We start from the raw sequence: 18,914 nt of genomic DNA, 5'->3' as shown, positions 1-18,914 counted from the left end.
TATCAAACTTCCAGTAATGGGCTCCCCCTCACCATTCCCCATCCCCTTCTCCCTCTCTCACCTATCTTCTTGCCTGCCTGTCACCTCCCTCTGGTGCTCCTCCCCCCTTTTCTTTCTTCCATGGCCTTCCGTATTCTCCTATCAGACTCCCCCTTCTCTAGTCCTGTGTCTCTTTCACCAATCAACTTCCCAGTTCTGTACTTCACTCCTCCCCCTCCCGGTTTCACCTCTCACCTTGTGTTTCTCCCTCCCCTCTCCCTATCTTTTAAGTCTACTCCTCATCTTTTTTCCAGTCCTGATGAAAGTCTCAGCCCGAAACACTGACTTTTCCCTAGGCCCGCTGAGTTCCTCGAACGTTTTGTGTGTTGGATTTCCTGCATCTGCAGATTTTCTCTTGTTTTAGGATATATTGTCTATTTCCTCAGACGAGGAAGTCTAGAACAAGGGGCACAGATTTAAGGTGAAAGGGGAGAAATTTAAGGAGATCTGAGGGGTAAGATTTTTGGCAGAGGGTGGTGGTTATCTGTTACAAACTGCCAGTGTAGGTACTAAGGGCAGATAAAGGTACTGGATAGCACAGGAGTGGAGGGTTGCAGGCCAAATGCAGATTAGCATAGGTAGGCATTATGATCAACACCGAAAAGGCTACTTTCCTTTCCCCAATTATCACCTTCCCAGCTTCTTTCTTTACCCCCCGCCCCCACCCACCTGGCTTCACCTATCACATTCTCTCCCTCCCCTTATCATCTTCTTCCTACTTCTTTTTGAATCCTGATGAAGGGTCTAGGCCCGAAACATCGACTGTTTAAACATTTCCATAGATGCTCTGGATGGAGAAATCAATGTCACTGCTCTTTTAGCTGTATTCCATGTTCCTTTGTACAAACGTTTGTACTTTAATGTATCTTTTCAGCAAACTGAGATGGTAAATGTCAAGAATGAAATGTTATAGTTTAATCAAGTTTTTGCTCCCTTTAGTATGGATCACAAGGTAGGCTTTTCGTGTGCATCAGACAGCTTGATCCCTGGTGTGAGGGTATGTGCCCTTGGACTACATCGTGGAAGCCAGCACCATGCAGTCCATGGGCATATACACTTGCCTCAAGGCTTTGTTCATCACCTACATCACTCTGCTGCATCGCTGGAACCAGATAATTCACTGACATCTCTGAGTTACTACAAGATCCACTGATGGCGCTTCTCTCCTCTTTCTACAGGGCTTCATAGGCCCACCAGGGTTAATGGGGCCTTCGGGTGCAAATGGAAAGCAAGTAAGTCTTTCATTCTCTCTCCATCCCCTTCCCCTCCTTCTCCTCTTCCTTCTTCTCCTCACCCCTTTACCCCTCACCCTTCCCCTCCCCTTCCCCCACCTTTCCCCCCTCCCCTCCCCTCACTCTTTCCCTCTCTCCCTTCCCCTCCCTCCCTGTCTCTCTCTCTGCCTCTCCAACTCTCTCCCTAGACCCCCTCTCTCCCTCTTCCCCTCTCTCTCCCTTCCCACTGCTCCTCTCTCTCTCTCCCTCCCCATTGCATTTATGTTAATGTCTATTTATCTTAGAACTTTGTGAAATTAATTCACAATTTGTTACTGCTTTATTAGTGTGATTACCTATGCACAGCACAACTGTCAATCCTATTTTCTTCCTTTTTTGATTTTCACCATGTTATGTGACCTGTATCTTGCTCCCTATTACTTAGTGTAAGGTAAGTATTTCCACCAAGTTCAAAGTTCAACATAATTTTCTTATCAAAGTACGTATATGTCACTGTTCAAGGGCATTGGTGTTTCCATATCAGGCTGTGATGCTTCCAGTCAATATACACTCCATCACACATCTAAAGAAGTTTGTCTAAGTTTTAGATGTCATGCTGAATCATTGCAAACTCCTAAGGAATCACACTTACACGTTGGGTCCAGGACAGGTCTGAAATGAGAACACTGAGGAATTTAATGTTGCTCACTCCGCCTCTGATTGCCCTGATGGCTCATGGATCTCCATTTTCCCCCTCCTGAACTCAATAAACAGCTCCTTGACCTTGCTGAGTAGGATGCAGCAGGATCAGATCATATTTGAGGAGTTTAATTGAATGATTTATTTCTTTGAAAGGCTACATTTAACTTCCATCATCACCTATAGCTTTTGGCTCAACCGCAGAGACTAGGATCATTTTACAAAAGAAAATCCTATAGTGGTAGTTGCCAACTGTCTGGTTAAGGTCAAATCTAGAATTGGATGTTAGGTATGTTTCTCTTGCTTTCCAGTTAATAGGGATATCTCTCTCCCTGTGCCCACAGCTATCCTTACTCAGTGAGCCTGGTGTTCTTCACTGTCATTTGCCAAATGACTCCGACAGTGGTGTTGCAATATCATTAACTCATTTCTAAGTAGCAAAGCATCGACTTTCAAGAGTGTAACGTAACACAAACTGATACTGAACTAGATAAGGAGTTCCTAGGGTAGAAAATTAAAATCTTGACTGATGAGGAGATTTTAAACAGGTGCTGAAATGGGGGGGGGGGGGGGTGCGGTTTAAGCAGGTTAAAGGAAGGCAGAGAGATGCAAAAGCAAAGATTCTTTGAATGTCGAAAAGTTTCCAGAACTGAGATCCATGGTACTTGAATACATCTGGACAACAAAAGCAAAGCAATTAAAGACAGCAATATACCAGAATTGGAGCAGGACGAATATCTCCGAAGACCATTGAGTTGGAGATTATTGAAGAAATCGTGAACGATGCCATGCAGGCATTTGATGACTAGATTTATGACTGCGAACTTTAATTCTGAATGTTAATTACTTACATTTTATTGTTTGTGTGATTTATTCTTTGCTCATTGGGTGTTTGATTGTCTTCTTTCTTAATGGTATTTTTTTATGTGGCTGCCTGTAAAGAGATAAATCTCCAGGTTGTACATAGTATACATACTTTGATAATAAATGTATTTTAAACATTTTCCTTTGATCGCAGGGATATGTATTTAAAAGTTGAGGAATTGCTTAGTCCAAAGTCAGTGTAGTTGAGAAAGTACAAGGGTATTTGTTGATTAGAATGATGCAAGTTAGTGTGCAGATATTAAAGGTAAAACCCAGTGTAAGTGAAGATGGTGAAAAAGTGAAAATGAAGTACGTTTGCTCAGTGTGTCCTTACGATTGATAAACCAACACTGTTAACCCTCCCATGTCCAAAAAATACTGTGTATTGTTAAAAAGCAATTTATCTGATAATCCCCCCATGTAAAAGCTGCAGATGCTGGAAATCTGTAATAGAAGCAGAAATTGGCAGAAATACCAGTAAAACGTTTTGGCACAGGCAGGATGTTGGTGGTGTCAGACTGACAGGTTGATTCCACTATTGGGTGTAGTTCAGAGTTTATACTTTGATAATAAATATATTTTGAACTTTGAGTTCTAATTAATACCCCAATAGATTTTTAAGTTGCTGTTTTTGGATGTTACACAGTTGTATAATAAATGTTTCAATGAACCTAGTAAGTTTAAAAGAGAACACAGATAATGTGCTCCAGTGTGTTAAAGGGCAGGTAGAAACTGGGGTTCCAAACTTTTAAAAGAAACAGGAGAATCAGGACCCCAGTGCTTTGAAGGGAAAGCAGGAAGTGCAGCAACTGGGGTTCCAGTGTGTCAATGAGCGTGTGTATGAAGCGAGGTCCTAATATGTTAAAGGAAGTGCAAGAACCAGGGTCCTGAAGGGCTAAAAAGAGTTAGTAATCAGTACACTGTGAACCTGATGCTGAACCACCTGCTTTTCAAAAAGCTCAGACAGCAGATTATTGGAATATTACTGTACTCAGCTGATATCAACTAAACAGTTAAATTATGTCTTCATCCATGGATGTTGCCTGGCCTTCTGAGTGTGTCCAGCATTTTCTATTTCGATCCCAAGCATTCCATGACTTGCTTTTTATGTAAGGGGTCCAACAGAAGTAATTCATCACTATACAACCAGAGAGTGCAAGAGCCCTTCTACTGACCTCACATTTAACCCCTTTCCATTTATCACTTTGGTTTCCTGTGTCTCGAATCTCTCTTCACCAGGTATCTGACCCCAACTTCTATGCTTTGAAATCCAGCAATCATTTTGCCTTTCCCTCTCGTTCCTGAGCATAGTGGTCCTCCCTTGATGGAACATTGTTTTCATCTGCCTTCTTTGGTCTTCTAGGATATCGTCAATGTTGTAATGAAACCCAATGAACATACGGTATGCAGAGGATCAAACTTATGTGCCCTCATCTTATTTTAGCATTTATTTGAAGACCAGCTTTCTTGATAACTTTAACAAAAGTTGCATAGTTGTTCAACATTTGGGAGAACTGAGGCAGATTTCCTTGTACCTGTAATCAGACAGTCACATTATTACTCACCAATCTTTGGAACATCCTTTGCTCCATACTAAATAAAGTTTTATCCGTCAGCTAAGTTGAGAATGGATCACACTTCCCACCTTAGAAGCAAATTCATGCACTTATAGAATAGAAGTTGCAACCAGTGCGCAAAATGAAGCAAGATTCTGAATTAGGTTGCTTCAAAAGGCTGTAGTGTATATGTGTACATGTCTGTGAAATCATCTCATTGGAATTTTCAGATTAATGTACTTGGGACTTCAGCTAGACTGACACACTCTGGGTTGTTTCCAAGGTCATTGTGTAAACATTGCAGTTAAACTATGATAAATTGATATCAGATTGGAAATCCCGATGGTTCAGCTTCTGGCTGACCAGGTGATGATTGTTGCATCGCTTCGGACGCACTGGGAAAAATCTTCCAATCCAGCAACACCGAAGTCCTGAGTTTGCTGCAGCCAGGGTATTGTGTTAAATTTTATTGTTCTCATGGAGTTGAATGAGGCCATCTGGAGACTGTTATATTCATATTGAAGGAGTTTAGTGAAAACTAAGGGAAACTAGGCATTTGTCTCTGTAGTTCACAGCATTATATTTTTTTGGCATATGATTTAAATTGTTACTTCATCCATTACCATTGTCATGACACTTATTTAGACTGTAAGTGCTGGAATGTTTGTTGAAGGAGCAAAAAGTGTAAATCTTAATGTTAATTGGTTAATATCTGGATCTAGGTGTTCCCTAAAGGTGTAATAGGGTAAACTTATGAAAAGAAAGATTCATTGAACTCAAAAACAAAAACAGAAAATGCAGGTCAATAACCCTTTTGTCAGAACTGACCTGAAATATTGATTTTGTTTTGGGTTCTGGTGTGTCCTGATTTGATGAGTATTTCTAACAATTTCTGCTTTGTTTTAGATTTCTAGTTTATTTAAATTTTCACTCATGTATTACACTCCGTGTCACAGCTAATGCAGATAATGACTATTCCAATGTATTTGATTAAACATATTTTGCCAAATGTCTTAAGAAATGTTTTAAATGAGTTACAGATTTTCAGTAGGATGTTGGTGATGAGAACTGAAAGTGATGGTTTATGAAGAGTCTGGTATCAGTGTATATATAGCGCACTCTGCCTGTGATGCCATGCAGAGGCACCATATCTGCCCAAGAAGAAACCTAAGGTCTTGTCTGTTGATAACCATGTGTAGCCAAGCCAAAGCAAAGTTTTACATTTTTAAGCTTCAGCATTTAGATGGCTAAATCATACATTGCGAAGTCTGATTTTTATTTCTTACTCTTGCAGGGCATACCTGGAGAAGCAGGGAAGAGGGGCAAGATGGGTAGGCCGGTAAAGATTTTCTCCATTTTTCTCAGCTGTTCAATATGACGTTCAGAACATCCAAGATAACAATTAATATATAAACACATTTATGGAAGGAATTAAGGGATGAAAGAAGAAAGGAAATCTGCACTGAGAAATCACTCATTGTTATTTTAAGTAGATGCTTCTTGACCGTTTTAATATTTAAATAACCAATAATTTCTTCCTCAAGTTACAAAATGTCAATTATTATAATTCAGTTCGTAATTCATAGGCAAGCTTCTGAGGTGAAATGAATTATGTAATCACAGTTCCAAGTTAAGTACATTGACTGTAGGCCGGAATGATTCAGTGTTTTAACATGTGCAAAATTTTGGCCCATATCCTTAATAAACAAAACTTCAGGGGCTAGAGATAAGCTGATATAAAACATAAGTGAATAGTACTTTACAAAGCAGCTTTTGTAGGAATAAAATCCCAATAAGAAACCAAGACATTTTTATGAGTTCCAATATTAAATCTGCGCAAAGCCACGATTGCATTTGCAACTATATTTTTCTTGGATAGGGATTACGGTAAAATGGGAATTCAACTTTTGGAGTGCAATGAATGGATCATTGCTTTTGTATAATAGGAATGCATTATTATACATTTGTGTGAGAAGGGAAAGGTATGTGAATTGAACATTGAAAGACTTCATACTTTGTTCAAATATTTATGTGTACAGATTTGAATTTAATGCAAAAAAAGCTTCTTAATTCCAGATTATGAGAATTGGAGTTGAACATTTTCATTTTCTGAATTTCAGCATGTAGATTCTTTATTCATTTCATTCCCAGTGTTTTGAATCCAATATGAGCACTGACTAAATAATACGTTAAATGTTGATAATTGAAACATGTGCAAAAGTATTTTGTCAAGGTACAAAGACAAGTTGGAATCCAACATTAACACTGTGTAACAAACACAGTGGTGAAGATGTTTTGGGGCATAATGCAAGATGGCAGCATTGAACAGGCAGTCATTTACTTTGCATCAAAAGTTGGGTGCACTGCCAATTCTTGGGTGCTGAACAGCTTTTTAACTAATTGGTGAATTCTGCAGCAGTACAATACATCCAAGGCTTGAAGTAACTGCTGGCCACTGTTTTTCAATTAACAGTTTGATTAATTACATAACCAGCAAAGCAGCTCTCTTGTTTCAATTACCTACTTGTCATTGATTAATGTATTCAGTTGATGACCGGTGCTTGAGTATTTGAGAATTTGGACAAAGTGGAATTGAAACCTGCCCATTCCCAGCAGAATGAGCAAAAACAAACAATTCCAATTTAAGAAAATGGTCAATTTTGTTGGCATGGACTTGACTTGGACAAAACTTATTGACTTAACATTAAAGCTTCCAGATAGACTGGGTATAGTGTGATTAATGCAATAAATATTTTGCAACATATTGCGCTATTAGATTGCATTGCATCCAGAATGCTTTGTTGTATTAGGCAGAGATCATGTGGTAATTCCAGGCTTGTGAGCAATAGCATTTTATAGTATTTGCAGTGTGAGAGTCTGGTGTTCTTCACTGTGCAAGTAAAAGCAACTGCTACATGAACTTAAAGAGGGGTCAGCAGTTGTACCTACAGCTGAAGTACAAATGAAAACATAATAGAAGAATATGACAAGGTGAGATGACCAGGTAGAATGAGTTTCATGTAGAACATTAAAAACATGAACAGTTGAGAATACTGGCCTGTTTCAGGGCTGTACCCTCTAAGCACCTGTTCTCAAACCCATAGTACACACATTGCTACAGATGAAGTGTTCATGTATAATAGACATGCAGTGCAGGTTCTTGCTTAGTTTTGACCCAGTGCCTCCATGTTACAGATTTCTTCTGGTATTGTATGATATATGGCTCCGGTCATGATCTACAGCTGCTGATAAGTTTTCATAAAATTCAATATTTACTGAATATTGATCTTTTAAATGAAGATTCTCCTGCCAGATTGCTATTAAAGTTTAAAAATAGCAATACTCATGATCGCTATTTTACCTACTGGTGTTACACTGCTGGTGTTTAGGGCAGCAATGAAGGCCCTCCATCTCTTTTTGTCCATACCATCGCACAAAGATGTTTCTGTAACAGTCTTTTTTTTTGACCTGTCAGAGTTGTTAGCCCTGAACTGAACCCTCGAACCTGAAGGACCAGTGGACCACTCTTAGTCTGGCCTCTACCCTTTGACCTTTCAGGCCAAATCTTTTAAACATTGTACAAGATCACCTTTGCGGTTTACTGTCAAGTAAGGTTGTAGTCAATAATAGAATTCTCAAACCAATTTTGATAGATCCAATGCAAATTGAACACAAACAAAGTCATCAAACAGGAATGAAGATATAAAACGATTGTTCAGTTTATCCTGATGTATAAATGCAAAAACTCAAAAACTATAGAAGTAACTGCTTAAAGCTGTACACTTGCCACAGGATTTTTTTGCAGTAACAGCGAAGGATAAGATGACAAGACAAAGAATTTGAGCTGTGGGAGCATCACAAACATTCACACTATGCTAATAAGATCGTAGATGTGGAGAGCACACCATAGCCCCAGAATGTCACTTAAGCAACTGCTGAAGAACTTTTATAAAGAGTGACAAGAGAGTAAGTGCAGACATGGAGGCTTGAAGAATCATTTCAAGGGCTCTCTCAAGTAATTCTTGAAGCCTTTCAGCGTTAAATCAAAACCATGCAAAAATCTTGCTTATGAATACTCCATCCAGCATAATCTTGTCGATAGTGTGTAGAACTGCTGCAGTTAAGCCGAGATGTGGCCAGTGTAAATAATGCAACAGAAGCTTGTATGTTGTTGTTAATCATGTAAACCAAAAGTGTGCTCGTGTGCCACAAACAGTTAAATACCACTAGTGTTTACCAATCAGTTATGTCCTTGGTCATCTTCCATTGTGCAAAGGAAGTACAGCACAATACAGGCAACCTTGTTACCTTACTGTGTATTGAACTGTTGTTTCTTCAGATTGTCAAGAACAATGGGTGGCTTTAACAAACATGTCGTCCTTTCTGACATACCCTTTGAGCCTCCTAAATGCAACACTTGTTCCAGCAAGGCATCTGCTGGTAGGTCAGGTACATCTGTCTATGTAGTCGGCAGCAATTTTGTGAACTTCTGTCTCAATGGATACAAGTTCTTTTCTGTTAATGCTCTCTCTGATACCTTATAATTAACAGGAATATTTATGGAACTTGCATTAGCAAGAAAATAGCTGAATTATTAGTTAGTATAAACATAGCTCACTGGAATTTTTAGGAAGGCTGTTACATATATCTTTTTGGAGATTTTACATTTGTAAGTGATGTGCTCTATTACATGGATTTTACATTTATTCACTGAAGTTTTATAGTATGTTACTTTAATTATAAATTATACTACATTTACACTTAAATCTTAAATGGAAGAAGGAAGATAAATTTAAACTTAAATCCATAATTTCTATTAGCTAAACTTAATAGATGTTATGGAGACTGGTGCAAAGGTGTTCATCTGTGAAATTTGAAAATCAAATATGTTCCCAATAAACAGAAGTGGTAATTCACTAATTGAGATCTTGCTAACTGTTTGGGTTGAATAAATTAGGAAAAAGTAATAAAGGGGTGCCTATCAGAAAAGGCTGAATGAGAAGCTAAGCATTGTGAAGAGCTCAAAACTCTAAGTGCAGGGTAAAATTTAGAAAGAACTGGGAAGATATGGAAAGTGCATGTGGAAATCTGGTGAAATTGAGAACAAAATGTCATACGTAAGGGAAAAGACGATAACTAAAGGGTCTTTGGGAGACCAAAAGGATCATTTGAATTTAGAAATTCAGAGGTATATTGGTTAGTAGGTTAAGTGGTCACAGCGAGTTGTCCTGTGAATAGGCTCGGGTTAAATAGGTGGGTTGCTGGACAGTATGCTGGGCCAGAAGGGTCTGTTCTGTACTGTGTCACTAAATAAAAACCAAAAAAAAAATAGAATAAATAAACCAAAGGTGTGCCTTTAAATGAATGTGTTGCGTCAGTTTTCATGGATGACGCAGAGATTACTTAATTATTATGGGTCAGATTCAGCAGAATAATTTCATTAGCCCCATTCTTCCTTCTGATTTCCCAGTACCTTTGCAACTCTATCTCATGCCCTTCAACTTCCTTATGATTCTTTTACTCTCTACCTTTTAGGTGATGAACCTACCAACATAAACCCTAGATGCAGGAGTCATCTAGAACTGTGGGCAGAAACTCCCACAAACTTCACACAGAGAGCGCCTAAGGTCAGAGTAGATCCCTGGAGCTGTGCGATCGCAACAATAACGCTGTGCTGCCCCACAATATTTGTACTAAGCATGACAATGTGAATCTTGGAGTTCACTGACATAGAGAACGGGCATATGTTAAAGGTGTTAGCATCCTTAATAGTGGATAAATTGCCTCACGCTTGAAGTCTATTATAGTTACTGTACAGTGAATATGTGCCTTAATGCTCTGCAGACATAGGGTTAAAATACTATAATTTACAACAGTCAATGTTAATCCATAGTTATTAAGTGTATCCACTTACTGCTACATGCCTTTGCTCCCAACACTCTAGAAGTAATCCATTAGTCACTAAGAGCATTTCAAGTTAAATAAATTGGGATTTTTTAAATCATCTACTTTCTTTAAAACACAATGCACATTGTTGCTCTTATTTTTGTGCAAAATAGTCATTCACTGTGCATGTAGTTATGAACACTGAATATTTATTGACTGTACCACCATATGGTGCATTAGAGTTGAGTTCATTGAGTGCTTAACTAATATTTTATGGTAGTGTGAATAAGGTAGTTTTACTGTGCCTGTTCTTTTCTTCCTCTATACCAAGTCTTTTCACCCTGTGATCAGGGATCAGAACTGGTTTCCTAAATAAAGATTGAACAACATACCACACAATTTTCCATCAGTTTACAATTTTAGGAAATAGTTTTTGACCAGTACAGATCCACAAAAAAGGTACTTTCTGTTCAAACCTTTGACCTTCTTGTGAAATAGAAGATAAACCAGTATATGTCTGGATGGAAGGTTTACTTTTTTTCTGTTGTTTAAGAATAATAGAGAATCATAGATACAATACCTTCTTTCTCCTTCATATATCCCTGCAGAAGGACATTATGCAGATATTTTCACTTCAAGGATATATTGGCAAAAGTTCTTTTCTTTTATCTGCACAAAGAGCATTTTCAAACAGTCCTTGAAATTGTTGTTAAATTTGGTCCTCACCCAGGGAGAATTCAGTCCTATTTTTGGATGAAAATAACACTGGGGTGGAAGAATGCCAGGATTTCCTGGACTCTTTTCCTGGCATTAAAACGTTACTCTTTCCTCTATTAGGCATGTGCCACAGGGAAATAAAGACCACATGAGAAGAGGCAGAGAAGGAATAAAGAAAAGGCCTGAAATAGAGAATATCAACATTGAGTAAAGAATTAGAATTAAAGAAAGAATATCAAAGGCATTAAAATGCAAGTGACAAGAGAATATTTAACCTTGACATAAAATGTATTAAATGTTGGGAAACTAGGTTTAATGAATTGGAAATAAAATAAAAGCCTTTAAATATTTAGGAACGAATTTTCTTTGAAACTGAGGAAGATTTAATTTAGATGAGAACCTCACTGCAGTCCTTATTCAAGTATGGCATACTAAATGGGAAAAGTGTTAAAATCTGAAATAAAAATAGAAGCTATCTGAAAACAGCAAATGGTACAACACCTGAAGTAAAGATAAGACAATAGATGCCATCTTGTGATTGCTCTCATAAGCTGTAGTGTCGCACCACAAGATGTGCAGACTAGAGAATTAATAATGATGGCGAATTCATCATTTGAATGCTTTCCACTCATAACTTATGGTCAAAGAATTTCCCTAATAAGTACTTTTTTCTCTCAAAATAGACCTGCCAGTTGGCTGAGTCTAAAGAAAAACACTCATTAGGGTATTCCCAGTTTTCCCATTTAGGCAAAAATGATCACTTTTCATCACCTACAGTGCACGATGAAAATAAACCAAGCATGCAGAGTCTTAAAAACATATTTTGTTACACTCTATTAATAATTCCAAATAAATAAAACCATAGAATATTGTTCCAATTTAACTACAAAAATTTTATGTGCAAGATACTTGGATAAGGACTGCATTAACTATTAGCTCTCATGTGTAAAATCATGGTATACCCAGCAATACATATACCAAAAATAGAGGGAAACAGAAATAAAAACTGAAAATTCTGAAAATACAAGATGGATGTTATCTATGGATAAAGAATTAACATTTCAGATTGTTACATTTTAATTACAATTGGATTTCAGATGCACATCTATTGCGATTGGGAGAGTTAGTGGTCAGACGAACATTTAAAGTTAATAGGTTGGAGGAGAATTTAGGTTGATAAGTGGCCTGTGACCACTGGAAAATTTAAGGCATTGATTCATTTGGTGGTCATAGTGGTATGTGAGTGAGGATAAAAATAGGGAGCAGTGCAGCAGGGTAATAGTTGGATTGAGGGTAAGCCTGGATGTCAATGAGGGAGTTGCTTGAAAATCATGTGGATATGCAGTATTTATCAGATTGGGCACAGGATAGGACAGAGGTCATTGGGAAAGAAATGGATTGAGCTGAAGAATGGTTCAGCTGAAGATCAGCTTTGGGGTATTCAGGCTGTGATCACTTTGGGGTGGTAACATTGAAGACAGTTGTTGAGTGGCCTGGCTGAAGATTGGTTGTAAATGATAAAGGTAGGAGTTATTTGTGAGAGTAAATATTGGGTTGGGGACTATAGAACATTGGAGATGAGGGTATTTTTTACAAAATAGCAGACAGTATATTAGCAAGCAACTGCACAAATCAGTTTTTGGGCCTCATCTAATCAGAATGGATCCAATCACTCAGATGCAACATTTTGAAGTTTCCCTAGGATGCTATACTACATGGAATTAGGAGTTGTGAAGGGGATTCAAGGAGATTTTCAGACACCTTAGATTGAGTGAACAGCAAAAAAAAACTTGGCAGTATAATCTAGATATATCTGGTTACCCACTTTGGCCAGAAAAAAGAATCAAAGCATTATTTAAATGGACTTATGTAGAAACAAAAGAATTTGGTGTCTCTTTACTGAAAACAAAAAATGAGGTGAAATAAACAGTTAAGAAGACAACAGGAAGTTAGACCATTGTAAGAGAAAATTCAAACTCAGACATCAATATATTAACCTACAATGATGTAGCATCTGGTGAGATCACATCTGGAGCATTATGAGCAGTTTTGATCTCCCCACCTTAGAAAGAATACCTTTGCTATAGAGGGAATGCTGTGAAGAAACAACAGATTGATGCCTGGAATTGGGGGATCTGCATATGAAGACAAGTCAATTAGGTTTGTATTCAGACAAGCTTAGATGAATGAAAAAGGATCCAATTAAAACATACAGAACTTTGACTGGGATGGGTAGCATTGGTTTTTAGGGCTGACATGAGGAGAACTGTCTTCATTTAGTTGGTGGTAAATCTGCGGAGTTTGCTCCCACAGAGAGCTATAGAAACTAATTCACTGAATATATTTATGAAGAAGACAGATAGGTCTCTAAATGAAAAAGTGCTGAAGAGAAAGGAAGAAAGCTACAATACAATATTAAGAGATGACCACCCTGGATGTATTGAATGGCAAAGTTGATTTGAAGGCTAAATGACGTGCTGCTGGTCCTGTTTTCATAACAGAGAGTAGTTTTCCACCACCAGCCTCGCTGCTCAGGTATTTGTGCAGGTAGTTCTCTCAACAAATGATGTTTCACAAATGTTATGAAAACCAATTCCTGCTTGAGTAGTCCATATTGCCTGTGGGCCATGCAAGCATTAAATAAAATGTTGGAAAGTTAGATGCCACGATGTACTATATGTGTTGAAACATAGGATTTGGAGTGAACTGGAAGGAAAGTCAAGAATTCATGGTCAATCCATGATTTTTCCTTACAGTTGATGTTTTAATATCAAAACTATATCCATGCCAAATGTTGTGCTTCATGACTTAGTTGATAGATAATTAGCCTTTAATACAATGCATGTATTTGTCTTTAGTATTTAAAAATTAACATATATTGCTTCTTGGTATTGTGACTATGATCTTAGTCACCAGAGAGACACTGAATCTAGTGATATAAAGATAGTATTGTGGCAACCCACTTTCTGCGCAGGTGAACCGACTCACAAATAGCCCGCGCGCAGGGAGAGACTTTGGTAATGCACCTCTGATGTAATTTACACCCAGAGAGGGCGGGAGCTAGGGATTAAAAGCCAACGCCACGAAGTTTGAATAAATTAGTCTCGAAACGTCTTACCGACTGTGTGTTGTTGTTTCTAGCTCTGTATTTAGTACATTGCTACAGTATCACTAAAATCAGGCAATCCTCTGGAGACCCTCTGGGTAGAGTCTCACAAACTCAGAAGTACAAAACATTGTTGTAGTCTTAAACTCTAAAATAATAGCAGGTAATTGAAAACAATTTCAATAATTACAATGATGACGCTTAATATTTTGAATTTGACAAAGCTTCCTTTGAATTATATGGGAGACACTTCTGAATGGTCAAATACCTCTGCTGGGAGAAAGTAATTCACACAGATGGTCAAATAGCTTCTGGGGACAGAAATCACAGACACCTAAAATTAACACTGTGAGGGCTGACTCTAGGTAGACAAGTATCCCAACTAATGGATCAAATATTCACGTGAACATGTTCGATGTGTTAAGCTTCTTTCAACTCAAGTTATTTTTTTTTGTAATTTATTTTTTTATTGAAGTTCATCATCAAACAAACATTTCCATAAGATGTATTTCAGACATTGTACATATATATCATATAATCATATATATCACAAAGCTCCACAAAGTATTTATCTGAGGTATACACTTATAGAAAAGAGTGGAAAGAAAAAAGCAAGCAAAAGGAAAGAACTATGTACAAGTAGGGAGTGATTTTTTTTTACAACAGATTCATTGATTTGTGAGAATAAAATCAGGCCTATGAGGCATTATGTAGTTAATCCATTTTTCCCAGTATGAATCAAACTGTTCCAGCTTATGATTAACAGCTGCTGTTATCTTCTCCATTTTGTAAATGTCCATTGTAATTTCCATCCATGTATTTAAAGTTGGGCTCTCCTGTGATAACCATTCCTAGTAAGAGTCTTTTTACCAGCCACCATTAAATATATATATTCATTAAATATTTATCTCTTTTCAACCATTCTTGAGGTATATATCCAAAATATCTGGTCTTACTCTCTAAGGGTATTTCACATTTAAAGCTGTCTTGTAGGGCATTGTGTATTCCCCTCCAATAGTTTTTGATAACAAGGCAGTCCCAAAAAGTATGATAATGATTTGCATTTTGATTTCCACAATTTCTCCAGCAAACAGGGAGGTTACTATCATAATGGGATTTCTGAGAGGGTGTAATAAAATATCTTAGCAAATATTTCCATCCAAACTCCCTCCATTTCTGTTAACTGGTACACTTCCATTAATACCTCCATATTGTTGTCCATTCTTCCTCGGATATAATTATCCCTCCTTTCTCCTCCCATTTTGTTTTAATGTATGAAGTCGAATGTGTTTTAAGATTTGACAACCCCTTATCCATGCTTGAATAGTGATACGGATAACATAGCCCACAGTTTCATGGGTTGATGTAGGCCCTTTAACTTAACCCCATTCTCTTACATTTGGCTGATGCGTATCAGAATGGTTCATGCACTTCACTTTGCAAACCATATCTCTCAGCATTCAGCCCCCTGCTGTAGGCCAGTGTTCCATAGACAAAACTGTTTGTTTGCCCAGCTGTTCATTAAACTTCAAACTGACTAATGCTTGCAATTTACATCAAGAACTGAAGTCTGGTTCTCGCTTGATGTATTCACACAAATTCCTAATTCTAGAATAATTGCTAACAACAATGACACATTAAAATCAGTGCAGTTTTCCAAAATAAGCTTTCAGATCCTTGACAAAACTTCATAATTATGTCATCTGCCTTTGATTGTATATATTTGTAGCTGTAGTTTTTATAGGGTGACTGGCAGCGAGAGCTTTTAGTGTTTGTTTTACAGCTACTAATGTGCCATAGGTTATATTTAATAGCACATACACTGGAAAGCAACTCCCGGGCAATTCCCAAACTAACCTGCTTACTGGTTATTAGAGTTTAGTTTAAGAATAAAATGTTTGAAAATGTGTTTTCTTCCTTTGAAAAAGGAGACAGCACTGCAACTTAATTTATGGTTATAAGAAGTACAAGGAAAGTTACCAGAATTGTTCAATGTAAAATATGTCCTGACCTGACACTAGTTTATATACTTTATATATGACTTTTGTAAAATGTAGGTGCATGAATAGAACTTCAGCATGAGCTTTATAAAAAGAACGCCACTTAGTAACACAAAGCTGATGAAAAATTTACTGTTGAAGCAACAATTTTAATGTAATCTAATTATGTGTATGTATTCCTGATAAAGCTGAACTACAATGTTCAGAAAATTTTGTATTTCAAGATTACATTATCCAGGACTTTTCTTGTTTTTTGTACTGATAAAACGTTTCTCCTATCTTCAGGGTTTTCCAGGAAATTTTGGAGAGAGGGGAACGCCAGGCGCAGATGGAAGTCCAGTAAGTTCACATATGATATTGGTAGAACAGTTTCTTGACCCAATTTCAACCACATAGCCTCTTCTTATAAATGCTGATTGGTTAGGCCGCATATTATGTCAGATTTTTTTTCTTGTCTCAAGAACACTTTTTACGTAATATTTTCTGTCTAAGTGATTGCTAACTGATTTGATTTCAACTAATGCAGTAGAAATCTGAAGCTCCTGGTTGAAAACCATGTAACCAGAGAGCATGCAACCTCCACACACAAAGTACTTGAAAACATCCAAACTCCACATAACAGAACCCAAAGTCAGGATCAGTCCTTTGTTGCTGGAGCTGTGACACTGCAGTTCTACCAAGTGCTCAGTTTTCACCACGTCTTATTTGTCACCAGAGACCAATTATTTCCACTTACATATATTTGTCTTCTTGTGTCTATACTTCAACCAAGTTCCCAAAGCAGGTCACACCTTGCCCATGCTGTCATTGAAAATTAAAATCTGAGTACCTGTAATGAATTTGTACAGAATAGAAGCAGGCACTTTGGCTATATCAATCATGTGTTAATTCTAAGCCCCTCTACACTGGTGGTTCCCAACCCTTTTTTATGTCTTGGCCCCTACCATTAACCAAGGGGGCTGGGGACCTCAGGTTAGGAACCCCTGCTCCACATCATTCTCATTCAATTATCTGGCCAGGTGCCTCTTGAATTTTGTTACCGTCCCTGCATCCAACACTTTATCTAGCAGCTTACTCCAGGCACCATCTACTCTTAGCACTCAAATCCCCTTTAAATCTCCTCGGTCTTATCCAAGTTCAAAGTCAACTTATTATCAAAATAGATGTGTATTACTGTATGCTACCTTGAGATTCATTTTCTTGGAGGCATTTACAGGAAAAAACATAGAACTTTATTAAAGCTATACATAAACAGGCAAAGACTAATAAACACCAATGGCAAAAGAAGACAAATTGTGCACGTAAAAATAGTACTGAGAATGTGAGTTGTAACGAGTCCTTGAAAATGAGTCTGTAGGTCCTAATATCAGTTCAGAGTAGAGGTGAACGAAGTTATCCACACTGGTTTAGGAGCCTGATGGTTGTAGGGTAATAATTGTTCCCAAACCGGGTAGTGGGGGACTTAAGGTCTCCTTAACTCCTGCCTGATGGTTTGGGTGGTGGATTGATGAATACTGCTTTCATGAGGAAGTGCTCCATGGAATTGTACACAACGATGGGAAGAGCTCTGCCTGTGAAAAACTGAGCTGTATCTACCACTGTCAAAGCCTTTTCCATGCCTGGACATTGGCAGTTCCCTACTAGGTTGTGATGCAACCAGTTAAGCTACTCTCCTCTGAGCATCTGTAGAGGTCTGTCAGAGTTTTTGTTGACATGCTGAAGCTGTGCAAACTTCTAAGAGATGCTGTCATGCCTTTTTTGTGATAAGCTTGCATGTGGTTCCAGGACTGATCCTCTGATATGTTGATCCCAAGGAATTTAAAACTACTGATCCTCTCCACTTCTGTTCCATAAATGAGGACTGACTCATGGGCCTCTAACTTCTTCCTTCTGTAGTCAATAATCATCTACTTGGTTTAGCTGACATTGAGTGAGAGGCTACTCAAGCATATTTGCTATATACCAGTTCGTTGCCATCTTTGATTTCACTAACCACAGTAGTCTTATTAGCATTGGAGCTGTATTTAGCCTCACAATCATAAGTAAAAAGGAAGTAGAGAAGGAGGTTAAGTACATATCCCTGTAGTGCTCCTGTGCTGATGGTGAGTGTGGCGGAGATGTTGCTGCCAAGCTGTACTGACTGGGATCTGTCAGTGAGGAAATCAAGGATCTAGTTGCACAGGGAGGTACCAAGGCCCAGGGGTTGGGGCTTAGTGATGAGCTTCGAGGGGATGATGGTGTTGAATGCTGATCTGTGATCAATGAAGACCATCCTGGCACAAGCATTTTCATTGTCCTTGTGTTTCAGTGCTGAGTGGAGAGCCAATGAGCGGCATCTGCTGTTGATCTGTTGTGACAGTAGGCAAATTGGAGGAGTTCGAGGTTTTTCCTCAGGCAGGAGCTTATATATTTCATGACCAACCCTTCAAAGCATTTCATCACAATTGGTTAACCCTCTAATTTTTGAACACCCTTATCAAGGGGAAACAAACACTAAATATTTACCCTAACTGTCCTCTACAGATAAAGTAAATCTACAGCACGTTACAGGCCCTTCAGCCCACAATGTTGTGCCAACCATATAACCTACTTTAGAAGCTGCCTAGAATTACCCTACCGCAGAGTCCTCCATTTCACTAAGCTCCATGTATCTATCTAAAAGTCTATAAGACCCTATTGTATCTGCCTCCACCACTGTCATCAACAATGCATTCCACACAACCACAACTTCTCATGTGAAGAATTTACCTCTGACATCCCCTTCTTACCTTCTTCCAAGCACCTTAAAACTATGCCTCCCTTGTGTTAGCCATTTCAGCCCTGAGAAAAAGCCTCT

At 38.1% G+C, this 18,914-nt stretch overlaps 1 protein-coding gene across 3 annotated transcripts in view; it reads left to right on the top strand.

Annotated features, from left to right (window-relative positions):
- Positions 1–18,914, top strand: part of col27a1b (collagen, type XXVII, alpha 1b) — a 591,032-nt gene that overhangs the window by 193,874 nt on the left and 378,244 nt on the right. For 2 of the 3 annotated variants that reach the window (XM_059993656.1, XM_059993657.1), the window contains exons 3-5: positions 1,218–1,271; positions 5,664–5,700; positions 16,364–16,417. In XM_059993656.1, coding sequence (XP_059849639.1) covers positions 1,261–1,271; positions 5,664–5,700; positions 16,364–16,417 — 102 coding nt within the window. In that variant the 5' untranslated portion in view covers positions 1,218–1,260. Of the gene's footprint in view, positions 1–1,217; positions 1,272–5,663; positions 5,709–16,363; positions 16,418–18,914 lie in introns of all 3 variants that reach the window. The other variant, XM_059993655.1, reaches the window with a different exon arrangement.

The sequence above is a fragment of the Hypanus sabinus genome, chromosome 18, assembly GCF_030144855.1.
Source record: "Hypanus sabinus isolate sHypSab1 chromosome 18, sHypSab1.hap1, whole genome shotgun sequence".
In the NCBI taxonomy this organism is placed as follows: domain Eukaryota; kingdom Metazoa; phylum Chordata; class Chondrichthyes; order Myliobatiformes; family Dasyatidae; genus Hypanus; species Hypanus sabinus.
Note: the sequence above shows the minus strand (reverse complement) of the source record. Positions and strands in the feature narration are given on the sequence as shown.